Source organism: Staurois parvus, unplaced genomic scaffold (genome assembly GCF_062004578.1).
Source record: "Staurois parvus isolate SC_StPar_1 unplaced genomic scaffold, SC_StPar_1.0 ptg000155l, whole genome shotgun sequence".
NCBI classification, from domain to species: Eukaryota; Metazoa; Chordata; class Amphibia; order Anura; family Ranidae; genus Staurois; species Staurois parvus.
In genome coordinates, this window is record NW_028317951.1 from 23645098 (window position 1) to 23662363 (window position 17266).

Below are 17266 nucleotides of genomic sequence, written 5' to 3' on the forward strand. Positions count from 1 at the left end.
CACAAAGAAATGATCAGTCTAAAAATCGAACCGTAGTTGTATTGTAACACTGATAGACAGAATAGCAACAAAAAATTCAGCAGAAATGCATGTCTAACAAATTATGCACTGATTTGCATGTTCATGAGGGAAATAAGTATTTGATCCCCTATCATTCAGCAGGATTTCTGGCTACCAGGTGTCGTTCATACAGGTAACAAGCTGAGATTAGAAGCAGTCACTTAACGGGAGTGCTGCTAATTTCATTTTGTTACCTGTATGAAAGACACCTGTCCACAGGAGCAATCAAACAATCAGATTCCAAACTCTCCAACATGGCAAAGACCAAAGTGCTGTCCAAGGATGTCAGGGACAAGATTCTAGACCTACACAAGGCTGGACTGGCCTACCAAGCTTTCGCCAAGCAGCTTGGTGAGAAGGTGACAACTGTTGGTGCAATCATTCGCAAATGGAAGAAACACAAAACAACTGTCAGTCTCCCTAGGTCTGGTGCACCATGCAAGATCTCACCTTGTGGAGTGTCAATGATCATGAGAACAGTGATGAATTGTCCCAGAACTACACGTGAGGATATTGTCAATGATTCCTAGATTGTAAGCTCAAAAGAGCAGGGCCCTCGATCCTCTCATGTTTTGCATTGTATTGGTATTGTTCTGTCACATGTTCTGTCCCCCTTTGTAATGTACAGCGCTGAGCGAACTATTGGCGCTTTATAAATACTGTATAATAATAATAATAATCTCCAGGCAGCTGGGATCACATTCACCAAGAAAACAATTGGTAACACACTACGCCGACAAGGATCGAAATCCTGCAGTGCCCGCAAGGTTTCTCTGCTCAAGAAAGCACATGTTCAGGCCCATCTGAAGTTTGCAACTGAACATCTGAATGATGCAGAGCAGGACTGGTTGAAAGTGTTGTGGTCAGATGAGACCAAAATCGAGCTCTTTGGCATCACCTCAACTTGCCGTTTTTGGAGAAGGAGGAATGCTGCCTATGACCCCAAGAACACCATCCACACTGTCAAACATGGTGGTGGAAACATTCTGCTTTGGGGGTGTTTTTCTGCTAAGGGGACAGGACAACTTCACCGCATCAAAGGGACGATGGACGGGGAATATACCGTCAAATCTTGGGTGAGAACCTTCTTCCCTCAACCAGGGCATTGAAAATGGGTCGTGAATGGGTGTTCCAGCATGACAATGACCCAAAACACACGGCCAAGACAACAAAGGAGTGGCTCAAGAAGAAGCACATTAAGGTCCTGGAGTAGCCTAGCCAGTCTTCAGACCTTAATCCGATTGAAAATCTGTGGAGGGAGCTGAAAGTTCGAGTTGCCAAATGTCAGCCACCAAACCTTAAAGACTTGGAGAGGATCTGCCAAGAGGAGTGGACCAAAATCCCTCCTGAGATGTGTGCAAACCTGGTGGCCAACTACAGGAAACGTCTGATCTCTGATTGCCAACAAGGGATTTGCCATCAAGTACTAAGTCATGTTTTGTGAAGGGGATCAAATACTTATTTCCCTCATGAACATGCAAATCAGTGCATAATTTGTTAGACATGCATTTCTTTTGAATTTTTTGTTGTTATTCTGTCTCTCAGTGTTACAATACACCTACCATGCGATTTTTAAACTGATCATTTCTTTGTGAGTGGGCAAACATTCAAAATCAGCAGGTGATCAAATACTTATTTCCTTCACTGTATTATACTCTTTTTAGGATGGAATATCTAATATTTTTTTATTCTAGCTCGCTGGGGTACAGGGTTACAACATAAATATGTCCATAAACGTTAATTGTGACCCACATAAGGGGATCACAACCAACTAGAAATTTACTTTTATCACCAGGAACTCTCCTGCTCCTCCCCAGAGTGGAGGAGAATATCCCTAATCATCAGAAAGGAAACATTTGAGGTCTATATCTCGGTTTAATCCCCTTGGGTCCAATTTTTGCAATCTATGGATCCACTGGGTTTCCATCTGTGAGACTTTTGTGGTCATATCTGTACCCCTCCAATGTCTGGAAACTTTATCTATTCCCCAAAACTGTAAAAGCCTTGCGTTCTTATTATGTTTCAAATGGAAATGGGTAGACATACTATGTTGTCTATAACCATTCTTAATATTCGTAACATGTTCTCCTATATGGGTAGACAATTTCCTAGTGGTTCTACCTACGGATTACAAATTACATGGGCATGTGAGCAAATAGGTAATGTATCTCGAATCACACGTGATGAGCTTTTTAATAGCAAACTTCTCGCCTGTCACATGTGATGTGAAACAGTCAATGCTTTTGCTCTTGTCTTTAATAGTCCTACATGCTTTGCATCTCCCACATTTATAGGAACCTGTGGCATCCAGGAATGTGGGAAGCCTCCTAGGGGGTTCTACCACGTTCTTGGTGATGATACGCCGTAGACCCAAATCCTTTTTATAAATGAATGTAGGCTTTTGGGGTAGGATTTGTCTCAAAATTTGATCCCTCAGTAAAATGGGCGAGTTTCTATCGATACTTTTTTCTAATTCCTTATATTGTAAGTTGAAACCAGTAATAAATGCCAACTGTGCTCCAGAAACTTCCTTGGGCTTGGGTAACAATAAAGCATCCCTATTTATATTCCTTACTTGATCCCTTGCTTTTCAAGTTCTGCTTTTTTATATCCTGTCTCCAGAAATCTTTCTATTAACCTCTTCACGCCGCACATTTGCATTCTATTAAAAAAAAGACATATGTGCTGAGAGCGCACACCCCCTGCGTGCTCCCAGCACACATGTCCAGTACTCAGGGAAGGGTCCCAATCTGCTCTTTCGATCAGGACCTTTCCCGATCATGTGACGGCGTGTCACGGTGGTCAGATGACCCTAAACCCGGCCCCGCCTCCTGAAACCCTTAAAGGGCTGGGAGGCACTGGCACGAAGGGGTTAATTTGATTGTTATTCAAAATCTTCCCCCCCCCACCACAGTTTCTCCTTATCCTCAAAAATTGACCTTTGGGGATTGCTTTCAACCACTTCTGATGAGGGCAGCTTCTTTTAGAGATATACCCATTTCTATCAGTTGTTTTAAAGTATGTTCTGGTATCTAGACTTTTTCCGTTTTTAAAAATTTCCAGATCTAGGAACTGGGTAACCTCAGTGTTACTTGTAAATTTGATGCCATATGTGTTGTTATCCATACAGCATAAAAAGCTCTCCAGTTCCTGTAGTCCCCCCGCCCCCCGACCATGTATTGGATATCACAGGCTATACAAACTGGTGCCGGTCTTTTGGGCACCTATACATGTGAGTTGATAGTCAATAATTTTTTGTTCATGCAAAACTTTAATACTACACTCAAAATACTTAATTTGATTTATTCGAGCTGTGTGGAGCATTACCTTCATGGTAAGGAGAGCCTGGTGCATAGAATCCTGTTATTACTGCTACATTTTGGAATCCTGTGAATGTTCTATTGGGGCAACACATAAGATGTGCTGACAACCAGGATGGATATCCCAGGAGAGCCCGCTGCTGGTCTTCTGTTTCAGTATAACAAATGCGCTGCCTGACCACCTTAATTGGGGTCAATTACCTTTTGTGAGTGTGAAATTTATTTATTTCGTCTGCATGTGGTGAAAGAGTACACCTTTTTGGTTCACAGCAACATACTTCTATGGGACTGTTACTATACACATCATGACTGTTTTATTATCACTTATATCAATGTTGGATGTATGTTATTGGCTAGATGCTATAGGAATATGTATTATCACATCTGATTTGTTATTGGTATCCATTATAAGTTATTGAGAGATGGTTTACTTCTGCATTTTTAACATTGCTGCACGGTTGGTTTTGCACCACCCTACCTTCTCCCCTTTCACCTTGCACTTTGTGTCTTTGTTTCATTTCCTGTTCTACACTGCCTCACACCTCTACTTTACTGATGCCTTTGTCTCTATTGTGCATTTGCTATCAATTTGTGTCTGATTAATTTGCTTCTCTCTCGCATTGTTATCTTTACATTTCTTGCTCTCTTGCATTCATAGCCATTTACTCAGTCTCTACTGTTCAATTGTTTGTTGCAACTCCCTGCATTCATTTGCCCTTGGTCTGCTGGTATCAGTGAGGCTAACTAAAAGGCTGCAGCTCGGGAGTGTCATGCACCTTGAATCCGGCCTCATCATTTGTGGTTCAGGTGAAAACCATGCAATTCCAGGTCCTATCTTTCTTGGTATGACCTTTACCACTTGCTGGCAACACTATTTTCTACATTTAACCACTTGAGCTCCAGAGGATTTACCCCCCTTAATGACCAGGCCTCTTTTTGCTACTCGGCGCTGCACTAATTCAACTGATAATTGCGCGGTCATGCAATGCTGCACCCAAACAAAGTTTACGTCCTTTTTTTCACACAAATAGAGCTTTCTTTTGGTGGTATTTGATCACCTGTGCGCTTTTTATTTTTCACGCTATAAACAAAAAAAGGCCAAAAATTTTGAAGAAAAACAATATTTTTTACTTTCAGCTATAAAAAATATACAGTAAACTCAAAGTTAGTTATAAATTTAGGCCAAAATGTATTCTGCTCCATGTTTTTGGTAAAAAAAATCCCAATAAGTGTATATTGATTGCTTTGTGTGACAGTTATAACGTCTACAAACTATGGTATAGATACTGCAATTTACGCCATTTTTCTGCTATACAGCGCTGCGCTAGTTTAACGGACAATTGCGCAGTCATGCAATACGGTACATAAATGAAATTTACATCCTTTTTTTCCCCACAAATTCAGCTTTCTTTCGGTGGTATTTGATCGCCTGTGCGGTTTTTATTTTTTGCGCTATAAAAAAAAAGGCTGACAATTTTGAGGAAAAAAACAATATTTTGGACTTTTTGCTATAAAACATGTCCAGTAAAAAAAAAAATGCAAAAATCAAATTTAGTCATAAATTTCTGCCAAAATGCATTCTGCGACATGTCTTTGCTAAAAAAAAACCAATACGTGTAAATTAATTGGTTTACGTGAAAGTTATAGCGTTTACAAATGGCGGGAAAGATACTGGAATTTTTAATTTTTATTTATACTAATAATGGCGCCGATCAGCGACATATGGCGGCAATCAGCGACATATGACGGCGACCAGCGACTTATGGCGGGACTGCGGGACTGAGGCGGACATTTTGACACTGGGGGGGAGCTGACTTGGGGTCGCTGACATCCCCAGTGACACCAATACAGTGATCAGTGAAAAAAAACCACTGAAACTGTATTAATGTCACTGGGGAGGAAGGGGTTAACATTTTTAGTGTTCACTGTGTGAGGGGAGTGTTTTACTAAGGGGGCGGGGGTGTGTGCTGGACGGGGGAGGGAGGGGGGAGCTGATCGAGTATTCTGTATTCTCCCTCTGCAGCTTGGCGGCGAACTGTCACAGAGCAGGCTGTGTGTAAACAATGCAGCCCTGCTCTGTTTCAGTGTTCACCGCTCATCGCGGGAAACCGGCCGGTAAAAACCGGCCGTGACCCGGCAGCGGGGACCCGCTGCTGACACCCGTGGGACAGGTAGGGCGGGCGCGCGCCCCCTGCCTGTTTTGTAGGCACACGTTTTAAAACGTGCTTTTGCCTACGAGCGCCGCCCTGCCACCGTTTATATGCGGTGGCTGGGCGGCATGTGGTTAAGAAAGAAAATTGTGCTGCGCTGCTGCGAACACTTCTCAATCATGTGTAGTAAAAACAATATTATCACTTGATGTGCACCACCTGAGGTGAGGGTCCAACCTAGACACATGAGTGTGGTGGTGCACATCAAGTGATTATTTACAGCACTTGGGAAGTGAGTTTACTCACCAGAAGGATCACGATTTTGAGTTCAGTTATTTATTGGAAGATTTACTTTGCACTTTGGTCTATGATTGACAAGTGTCAGACTGTATAAATATGGATTCATGCATGATTAGATTTGCACTAATGTATTTTGTATATGCATGGTGATCATATTGTTTATACTACACATGATTGAGAAGTACTAGCAGCAGCGCAACACAGTTTTCTTTCTTATATTGTTTATTTGTGATGAACAACCACATATAGTGATTGCAGGAGCTGGGTATATTATTTACTTTTTTTTTCCACTAATTCGGCAACGCACAAATTATTTTGAGTTTGTTTCATGTTTTCTAAATTTTTCTGCCCTTCAGCTTAGCCTTTCTAGTAGCCTATAGTTGCTGGTCATATTTTTGCCTACAATTTCCCTGCCCCTGTCTTAACCAAGACACAATACTTCAAAAACTAACTGGTGAAGGTATAACAGAACTTCTACATCTCTGTCCTTTTTCAGGGTTTCTTTTTAAGGTACGTTTTACAGAATGTGCTAGTATGTGATGCATGCTAGCACATTATGACATTACCCTTTTTTTTTTCTTTCTTGCAGTTTACTACCGCTTTAAGGATAGTGTTCATATGAAGCCATTTATTATCATATAGTTATTTGGCTCCTTTTTAAATCATAATGATAACAGAAATATGGCCCTGATCAAAAGTTTACATACCCTGGAATGTTTGGCCTTAGTACAGAGACACACAAGGTGACACATATAGGTTAAAATGGCAATGAAAGGTTAATTTCCCACATCTGCAGCTTTTTAAATTGCAATTAGTGTCTGTGTATAAATAGGCAATGAGTTTGTTAGCTCTCACCTAAATGCAATTAGCCAGCTATATACTGAGCCATGGGGATCAGAAAAGAATTGCCAAAGACCTGTTTAACAAGGTAATGGGACTTTATAAAAAGATGAAAAAGGATATAAAAAGATTTCCAAAACCTTGAATATACCAGTCAGTTCACGCACTTATTAGGAAGTGGAAAATTTAGGGATCTCGATACCAAGCCAAGGTCAGGTAGGCCAAAAAAAGATTGCAGCCACCACTGCCAGAAGAATTGTTGGGATACAAAGAAAACCCCACAGGTAACTTCAAGAGAAACAGACTGCTCTGGAAAAAAGACGGTGTAATTGTTTCAAAGAGCACAATACAATGATACGTGAACAAAAATTAGCTGCTTGGTCGAGAAGCCTTTACTGCACCAATGCCCCAAAAAAGCCTGGTTACAATATGCTCAACAATACCTTGACATGCCTCACAGCTTCTGGCACACTGTAATCTGGAACAAGACCAAAGTAGAGCTTTATGGTCAAAGCCATAAGCGCTATGTTTGAAGAGGGGTGAACAAGACCTACAGCGACTAGAGTACCATCCCCAATCTGAAATATGGTGAAGGCTCACTGATGTTTTGGGGTGTGTGAGCTCTAAAGGCACAGGGAATCTTGTTAAAATTGATGGCAAGATGAATGCAGCATGTTGTCAGAAAATACTGGCAGGCAATTTGCATTCTTCTGCATGAAAGCTGTGCATGGGATGCTCTTGGACTTCCCAGAAAGACAATGACCAAGCACAAAGCCAAGTTGACCCTCCAGTGGTTACAGCAGACTGTGGAGGCATGTTGCCAAGACGAATAGGCAGCTATATCTCCTGCAAGAATTTGGGACCTTTTACAAAAGACTACACGCTGCCATTAATGCTAAAGGGGGCAATACACAGTATAAAGAACTAAGGGTGTGCAGACTTTTGAACAGAGGTCATTTCATATGTTTACTTGTTGCCATGTTTTGTTTTAGCATTGTGCCATTCTGTTATGACCTACAGTTTACTATGAATCCCATAAAGATAAAAAAAATGTGTTTTGCCTGCTCAACAATATTTTTTTTTAAAAATGGTACTGTATATTACCAATTCTCCAAGAGTATGCAAACTTTTGAGCACAACTGTGTATCTGAAGTCAGAATCTTTTTTTTTTTGTTTTGAATAAAAGTAATGGCTACAACCCCTTCCGTTTTTGCTGTGTCCCAAGATTTTCCTTTACTTCAAGTCTCGTAAACACCACAGGAAATAAGAGGGAATCTCAATAAAGTAGAAAAAAACTCTCTTAGACAGCAGTTGCTTGAACAAATACACTCTTTGAAAGATTTCCCCCATTCCTATTCCTGGTGAGAATCAAAATCACTGAGAGAGGGGAAATCTCCCTAGTGAGGACATAGATATGAATAAACATCTACCAGAGGTTCTAATCTTTCAATACTCTATACAAAATTTGCTTCATATTTTGTATTTTATATGTTTCTAAAAATACCAGAACAAAAATGTAGCTGATTCAACGTAATGAGGTAATCTGTGATTTGCTACTATATAGATAATACACAGCTAAAGTCAATTTCCTATCAATGAGGTCACTCAACAACTATGACACGTTTCGCATGGTTCAGTGTCTGATAGGAATATCATCCAAAGAAGTAAGAACTTGTATCTGTGGTCCTTACCTGATAATGTGCCTGAGCTTGCTGTGCTGAATTCAGGGTGACATTACATAGCTTACAAGAAAGAGGTTTACACAGTTCTTCCAAGGACGGATCTTGCTCCACATTATCATCCTTCAGGACTTCCAAGGAAGGTGGCTGAGCTGCGAAGGCTATTCGTTTTGGTGAATGAGGCTGTGTAGGTAGGACTACTGGCCTTTTGCCCATTGCAATGGCAGAGGGAAAATCAGGTTGTTCAGGATGAGGAGGAGGCCTGGCATGTTGCAGCACAATCATCTGCCCAGTTCTGTGTGATGGCAAAAGTGAAAAGAGGATGGCTCACGCCGTCTTGATGCCTCTGATGTTCTGAAGAGCGCTTTTTGGGGGAAAAAAAAGAAACATGGTCACTTCATGACAAGCCACATATAGCCAGATGTAGCCATGTGCTATTTCACTAAAGAATCTAAGGCAATCTACAGCATGACATGGTGATCAGGATATCAAACAACCAAAAGGTAATTCTTATGAAACATATTTACATGTATGACCGGTTCAACTGAACATGCAAGCTTATGCACTGAACAGACAACCTTTATCTGGGGAAAACAATGATTGTCTGGGAAAATACATATCAAATCATTTATTCCCTTCAGATCCTTTAACTAGGAAACTTTACAGAAATATTCATTTACCTCTTGTGCCTACCTTTCTAGATTGTATGCTCATTAGACCCCTCTCTGCTATTGTTTTTTGTTACTGTTATGATTTGCTATTGTTTTTTGTTACTGTTATGATTTGCTAAACTGTAATTACTTGGTTTCTTGCAAGTTGAACATTGTATGTATTATATTACCTGCACTACTGACCCTTGTTATGCCTATTCATTCGTACAGTACCACAGGAGATAATGAGTATATACATACATTATTAATAATAGTCAGTCAATGAATATCTTTCAGCTTTTAGATCTCCCAAATGTCATGTCTATGGATAGCGTTAAGAAAAAAAATGTAATACAGAATTTTAAAAAATACACATATTAAACCAAGAAAACAAAATGCCCTCTTCAAATACCCAACTGACAGTTAGAACACTGGCCCACAGACTCTGTGAATCATCATCAGATCCAGAATTAGCTAAAATCATACAAGCACTTGAGTTACTAAAGGCGAATAGGCGTTTCACTTTGCAGGGAAATTTTCACTTTGTAAGTGCATTTTCCACTAGCTTGGTGAATGGGGTGAAGCTCTGCTGACTCCCATCATCAATCATGCTCAAGAAAAAATATGTTATTCCTTGCAGATGATTGGGTATTCCTTTGCAAAGTCTACTTGCCTTTAGCAAATCAAATTTTTTTTTATTTTTCTGAAAGACTATCCAGAGACAATACAACGCAATGCAAACACTGAGTTTGTATAGCAAATAAAGAAAGTGTAGAGGCTGCTTATAAGATCTGCTGAAAGTTGCAATAAATTTTATTTTGGAAGTGTAACAAGTAGAGGGACTTGTAGCTCATTGGTAGTACAACACAGTGAGCTTACTCCATGTCAGAGGTACTTTTCAGGGCTTTTTCTGCCCACTTTTACTTAAAACAAATGAAAGTTCACATCAAACAGATTCCCACGCAGGGTTTTCCACCACTGAACGAAAATGAACAGCAATCAGCCTCATGGCTCTCTTCCCAGCTCTACTGCTTAGACCTCATGTCTTGGTCCTCCAGACCATAGAACACACAAATATGCACAAAACACTGCACTTTTCTCAACTTGACTTTGTTTCCTGCAGCTCCTTGCTGCTACATCCTTCACAGATTCATGCCTTTGACTGTCATGTCCTGGACAGCATGGTGAAGACATGGGCCTCTCTGCTCCCTTACAATCACTGACACCTTTGGGAAGGTGGGGCCCTGACCTCTAATAGGTATCCAGCCCACACCTGCATCATCAGTGTGCCTGCTTTTTGCCAAAACTTGGCCTAGACTGCCATTTTACACTGTGGCATGGCTTCCCCCTGCCACAGTAAACAGCAGTCGTTCTGTACAAGTCTAAGAATACTGTATTCATGTTCTTCTAAGTATGTTGAACCTCTATGAATCTAAATCAGCATTTCTAAAACTGTGGTTTGCAAACAAAGGCAGCCTTAACCAAGTTGTCTGTAGCTATCTTCCTATGTGCTGCTGAAGGATGTGCTGTCATGGTGGGAATAGGTGACATCAGCTGCTGAAAAGACTCTTCCTTGATTATTTAACAACTTCAAGTCCGGACACTTTCACCCCCTTCCTGTCCAGGCCAATTTTCAGCTTTCAGTACTATCACACTTTGAATGACTAATGACCGGTCATGCAACACTGTATCCATATGAATTTTTAGCATGCTTTGAAACAGATAAAACTTTATTTTGGTGGTATTTATTCACCACTGGGATTTTTATTTTTTGATATATAAATGAAAAAGTCCAAACATTTTATCTTATAAACTTTTGCAAAAAAAAGAAATCTTTCTTCATAAATCTTGGCCAAAATGTATTCAGTTATCTTTTTAGTAAAAAAAATAAAATAAATAACCCAAATTAATTTATAACCAAAAATGATAATTTTTCAATTTTTTTTTTACATTTTTATATTATTTATGTTTTTTTTAACAAACTATCACCCTAGCAGTACAGTGTCACCATAGTGACACTGTACTTGTTGGGGGTGAAGATTTTTTTTTCTTTTTTTACACTGATTGCTTTTACACCCATAAAGGCTGTAAAAGCAATAATTTCTCCTTCTCTCTGGCTGCATTTTTGCAGCCACTGAGAAATACTGTGAGAGCTGTGTTTGGAAGAGAGCTGTGATCAGAAAGTGGCATCTTGCTTACTACTATTCATGAGATCACTGATTGGCCAATCAGGGATTACATGAATCGGGACCTGACACAGAGGTCACATACAGCGATCGGTGTTCCGCTGTGTCCGTATTTGTCAGTAGTTAGGGCACTCTCTAACCAAGAACAAAGCTCATGATTACACAGCAGTGCGGTACCATAATTCCAGAAGGCTAATTTAATCTGGACAAAAAAAGAATGCCAAAAGTACAGAACATAGATTTGTTCAGAGGTGGTCTGCACTGAAGTAAGCTTCTGGAGAGACACTATTTGATAAAAAAATTGAACATAGTCACCACTGCTGCCCACCAAGCCCTGTCTATAGACAAGTTAGACCCTAGTCACTATCTTCTATAGATCGGAGGTGAAGGAAGTAGGCCTGTCAATAATTTCACCAGAAGCACATGTTATAGACATGGCCATGGACAAAGAATTTACAAGATGAAGAACTATACCAGGCAAAAGCTGTCAAGTACATCTTAGCTCTTCAGTTGGAGGACCTGTCCTATTTAGGACATCATTCTCTACCTACTAACCTCCCTCTACCTAGCAAAGCCTCTCTTTTTCTTGCTACAAACTGGTAGCAGCCTCTTTAATAAAGGTTAATGTAAGAAATGGACGCTCCATTTTCTTGAACAGGTACCCGCTCTGGTGGCTTCAAGTGCATATTCAACACATCACAAGATACATACACTTTTATACATGGTGTATAAACAGGAAGCTATTCTTTCAAAATATTACAATATTGCTATACAGCATATACTTTTGACAGATTAGTCAGATTCTCTGTTAACATGGAAAAGGCCTTCTTTCAATTCCTAAACATTGAGCTCTTTAAATGAGCTAAACAGTTGCCATGGTTACATGAAGAGTGTCCATAGATCAGCAGGGGACCTTCTCTTTTCTCAGTCTGTTCTTGAGGTCAGTTTCATTTTAGCAAAAGATACACGAAGGTCCCCTGTGCAATCAGACTCATCTTTTGATATCATATATAATTAAATGGACTTGTATAGTCATAGCATACCTCCAGGCACTTCAGAACAGTCCACCCCTAATATATTAAGAACATTTAGAAGGAAAAACTATTCCACACACTTCATGAAAATTATTTCAACAAGTCTACATGCTTTTTCTTAGAAACCATCAAATAGCAAAGATTGTGAGCTTTAAATGTTTTGTACAATGTTTTTTTGAAGAAATGTAATCATCTACAGCAGCCTTTTCCAAAACACAGAGGAACCCTTGAAAAAGCTTTCTGTTCTGGAACCCCTGCTAAACAGTACTGTATCTACAGGTCATGATATATTAGTTTGATGGTCAGTGGGAAGAATGCTCCTTACACTTCTGATCATTGGGAAGAATTACCTCCTTACAGATAACTAAAAAGAACAGTGGTGTCAGTGGGAACTTATCTGAGAGGGAGAAATTGCTCATTGCTCAATGAACCCCTAGCTACCTGTGAAGGAAGCCTAGTTGAGAAACCCTGATCTACTGGGTTCTTTTTAACTTCTATGTACACAGGAGTCATCAGAAAGTTGATGTCATATCAGCAACATTACATCACAGTCTGTAAAAATTTGGGTGACCTCTGACTCCTGACACTCAAACTAAGGTGTCAGGGGTTATACGATGCAAGTAAAGCCACATAATCTTACATAAATAAACTTAACAAAATTACACTTATGGCTGGATTTTCAAAGTTGAATTGTACCCGGTTCCATTTAAAGCTAATAAAATGATTTTTGTTCTGTATAATAGCGGATATATAGGGTCATAGGTCTGCTTCATATCTCAAAAATTCCAGTGGTGATATAGTGTGTTGTAAATGTGCTAAAAAGTGAGTGTAATTTCCCCAACAATAACACTTAAGCCTAGTACACACAATCAGAAAATCGTACAAAAAATACTGCTTTCGAATCGATCGCACGATAATCTGATCATTAGTACACATCTTTCATCTGAAATTAATCAAAAGGGACAAGCACGAAAATTAATTTTTAATTAAATCATACAATTTTCATTCAAAAATACAATACATCCAAATTTTTATTCTGTCGCACAAGAATTTTCTTAACCCTAGTAACCTCTTCACTTTCGATAGAAGACTAACATGCAAAAAAACCCCAAAAAGTGAATGATCATTTGGTCTGATATTCCCATCGTACAGTTGCAAGAAAAAGTATGTGAACCCCTTGGGATTACGTGGAGTTTTGCATGAATTGGGCATAAAATGTGCTCTGAACGTCATCTAAGTCACAACAATAGAAGAACACAGTCTGCTGAACATAATACTACACAAACATTAGATGTTGCCATGGTTTAATTGCACATAACATGTAAACATTCACAGTGCAGGGAGGAAAAAGTATGTGAACCTTTGGACTTAATAACTGGTTGACCCTCCTTTGGCAGCAATAACCTCAACCAAACGTTTCCTGTAGTTGCAGATCAGACCTGCACAACGATCTGGAGTAATTTTGGACCACTCCTCTTCACAAAACTGTTTCAGTGTAGCAATATTCTTGGGATGTCTGGTGTGAATCGCTCTCTTAAGGTCATGCCACAGCATTTCAATCGGGTTGGGGTCAGGACTCTGACTGGGCCACTCCAGAAGGTGTATTCTGTGCTGTTGCAGCCATTGTTTTGTTGAATTACTATGCTTTGGGTCATTCTCCTGTTGCATCACCGATCCTCGGCGGAGCTTCAGTTGGCAGGCAGATGGTTGTACGTTTTCCTGCAAAATGTCTTGATAAATTCTGGGATTCATTTTCCCATCAATGACAACAATCTGTCCAGGCCCTGAGGAAGCAAAGCAGCCCCAAACCATGATGCTCCCTCCGCCATGTTTTACAGTGGGGATGAGGTTTTGATGTTGGTGTGCTGTGCCTTTTTTTCTCCACACATAGTGTTGTGTGTTCTTCCCAAACAACTCAATCTTGGTTTCATCTGTCCACAGTATATTTTGCCAGTAGTGCTGTGGAATATCCAGGTGCTCTTTTGCAAACTTCAAACGTGCTGCAATATTCTTTTTGGACAGCAATGGCTTCCTCCGTGGTGTCCTCCCATGTACTCCATTCTCGTTTAATGTTTTCCTTATTGTAGATGTGTCAACAAAAATGTTAGCATGTGCCAGAGATTTCTGTAGGTCTTTAGCTGACACTCTGGGATTCTTCTTTACCTCATGCAGCATTCTGCGCTGTGCTCTTGCAGTCATTTTTACAGGACAACCACGCCTAGGGAGAGTAGCAACAGTGCTAAACTTTCTCCATTTGTAGACAGCCTGTCTTACCGTGGACACATGAACATCAAGGCTTTTGGAGATACTTTTGTAACCCTTTCCAGCTTCATGCAAGTCAACAATCCTTGATCGTAGGTCTTCTGAGAGCTCTTTTCTGCGAGGCATGGTTCACATCAGACAGTGCTTCTTGAAACCAGTAAACCCAAAACAGGTGTGTTTTTTAAGGGCGGGACAGCTGTCAGAAACACATCCAATATCATCACACTGATTGGAGTCAAGGTTGGCTCACTCCTGGCTCCAATTAGCTCTGGGAGAAGTCATTAAGCTAGGGCCTCACATACTTTTTCCTCCCTGCACTGTGAATGTTTACATGTTATGTGCAATTAAACCATGGCAACATCTAATGTTTGTGTAGTATTATGTTCAGCAGACTGTGTTCTATTGTTGTGACTTAGATGACGTTCAGAGCACATTTTATGCCCAATTCATGCAAAACTCCACGTAATCCCAAGGGGTTCACATACTTTTTCTTGCAACTGTATGTACGGGGCTTTAAACACAGGCAGCCATAAAATCAATATTGTTGTCTGTGTCTCCACCAAGGCAAGACAGGAAGAGGAAACCTCCCAAAAATCAACTTGGGTCCAACCCTTTCATACAACATAAACGTTTGACTGCAATATTACTTCAAAGCAGGACTTTTTTTTTTTTCTACAGGCTTTTAATTTTTGCAATGTGTTTCTAGAAAAACAACAGTACAAAGCATGTGATCATCAAATACATAAAAATAACAAGGCAATAATGGGCTGCGCAGAACCCATGTAAGGCATGAAGAGTAATCAATACATGGGGTAAACATAGAAATAAAAAAAAAATCAAAAACAACAACTTCACACACATCCTTCTTTTGCATTCTCCAGAGGACCTCAAACAGAAAATTCAGCACAAAATAATCAAGGTCCATAGACGAGCCCAATAAGACAGCCTTTTCACATGTACAAGAAATCACTGAGAAGATAACAAATCAGCAGCCTGGGACACTGAGGCATCCAGCCACAGCTGCCATATCTTTGTACATTTTTGTGGACAGGCCCTGCCTGTGTAGATTATTTTGTATTTTGGCAAGACGGTATTAACCAAATGACAGACATATGAAACAGTGGGTGGAACTGGAATTGTCCAATAGAGAAAGTTAGCCTTGCGGGCATAAAAAAAGGAATAGGCAAAATAATGTTAAAGCAGACTTTTACCTATAACAAGCTGATAAAAAATAATGGTTTTTAGTAAGGAACATACATTCCACAATAATAATTATGCCATTAATATCAGTGTGTGCTGTAAATTGCCTCCAACGTGTTCCTGTTTCTTCTAACTGGAGGATGCCATTTTGCTGAAGTCCAGAGCCCTGAGCAGCATAAATCTTTAGGCTATCAGCAGATCAAATAAACAGAATGTGATGTAGTGCTGCTTGCAGAATATTAAATAAACATCAGTCCATCATAGTTGAACAAACAAAGTGAATAAGCTGGATACAAAGTGCTCATAATGCCTAAATAAATAAATATAGGTATCATCAATTACTACACAATCAAAGTGAACTGATATCAAAGTGCTCCAAAAAAATGTGTGTAAAGTTCATATGATTCCAAATGTAATGTAATCCAACACCATAGAATAAGAATCTGTGCTTAAAGCGGAGCTCCACCCAAAAGGGGAAGTTCCACTTTAAGGACTGCTCTCCCGCTCCCCATTAAGGATTGGCACCTTTGGGGGGGCGGGGGAGCGGGTACCTGAATTTGACAGGTACCCACTCCCACTTCCAGTCCGATCGCCTAGGCGATCGGAAGCCGAAGGTGTACTCCCTCCCTCCCTGTAGTCTTTTGGGACACATGACAGGTCCCAGAAGACTACAGGACCATTCCTGAAGCGCAGTGCTACTCGCACATGCACAGTGGGTACCCGGCTGTGAAGCCGCAAACTATCACAGCCGGGTGCCCACACTGAAGATGCCAGCCTCCTGGAATCCAGGACGGCCGGTGAAACGGGGTGTGGGGGACACACTGCGGGACCGAGGGACAGGTAAGTGGCTGTTTTTTTAAAAGTCAGCAGCTACAATTTTTGTAGCTGCTGACTTTGATTTTTTGACAGTGTAAGGGGAACTCCGCTGTAATGTGAATTCCATGCATTAATTGGTGTCACTTCTGTGCTCTGAGAGCTCTCACCTCCAAAGCATTAAAAACTGCATGTTTAATGAGACATCTCCACAGTTGATCACTATCTCCTTTGGCCACTAGGGGCTATCCACTTCTCATCCCATATGGTAAATGTTTCACCAGGTAACCGTAGCCTCACCCAAAAGAGAATACGCCTCATATAGTGTAGTAGGTTAATAAAAGTTCCACTATTTACTAAAATTGCACTTACATTCAAAATAAAAGATTTGCTTTACAGATAAAGGAAGTACGAGCCACATTCTCTTATGTACCTCCACTTACGCCCAACGCGTTACTTCATTAGGGATTAATAAGGGGCAGATAGCATGTCTTTAAATAGTATGTGATATTGACTCGATCGGCAGACATTTTGCTGAAGTTCGATGTATGGTGGCCATTTTGCCTATGCTTTGCAAAGAGGATAGATGACCATATCTTTACTCTATGGGCAGCCATTTTGCCTATGATTTCCAATCGTATTAGATCGCCACAATACTGCAGTACATACATGCTAATATATACAATGCATATCTCTTATAATAGATATAAAATCCACCATTACCTATCTATATAAGCATGGGAATAGTACCTGACACAAGCGGACCTCGAGT

General features: G+C 40.3%; 1 protein-coding gene across 1 annotated transcript in view; it reads right to left on the reverse strand.

Moving 5' to 3' along the window:
* ZMAT3 (zinc finger matrin-type 3) overlaps positions 1-17266 on the reverse strand; it is a 71501-nt gene that overhangs the window by 41189 nt on the left and 13046 nt on the right. The window contains exon 2 of the mRNA XM_089675537.1: positions 8362-8713. Coding sequence (XP_089531663.1) covers positions 8362-8634 — 273 coding nt within the window. The 5' untranslated portion in view covers positions 8635-8713. The remainder of the gene's footprint in view (positions 1-8361; positions 8714-17266) is intronic.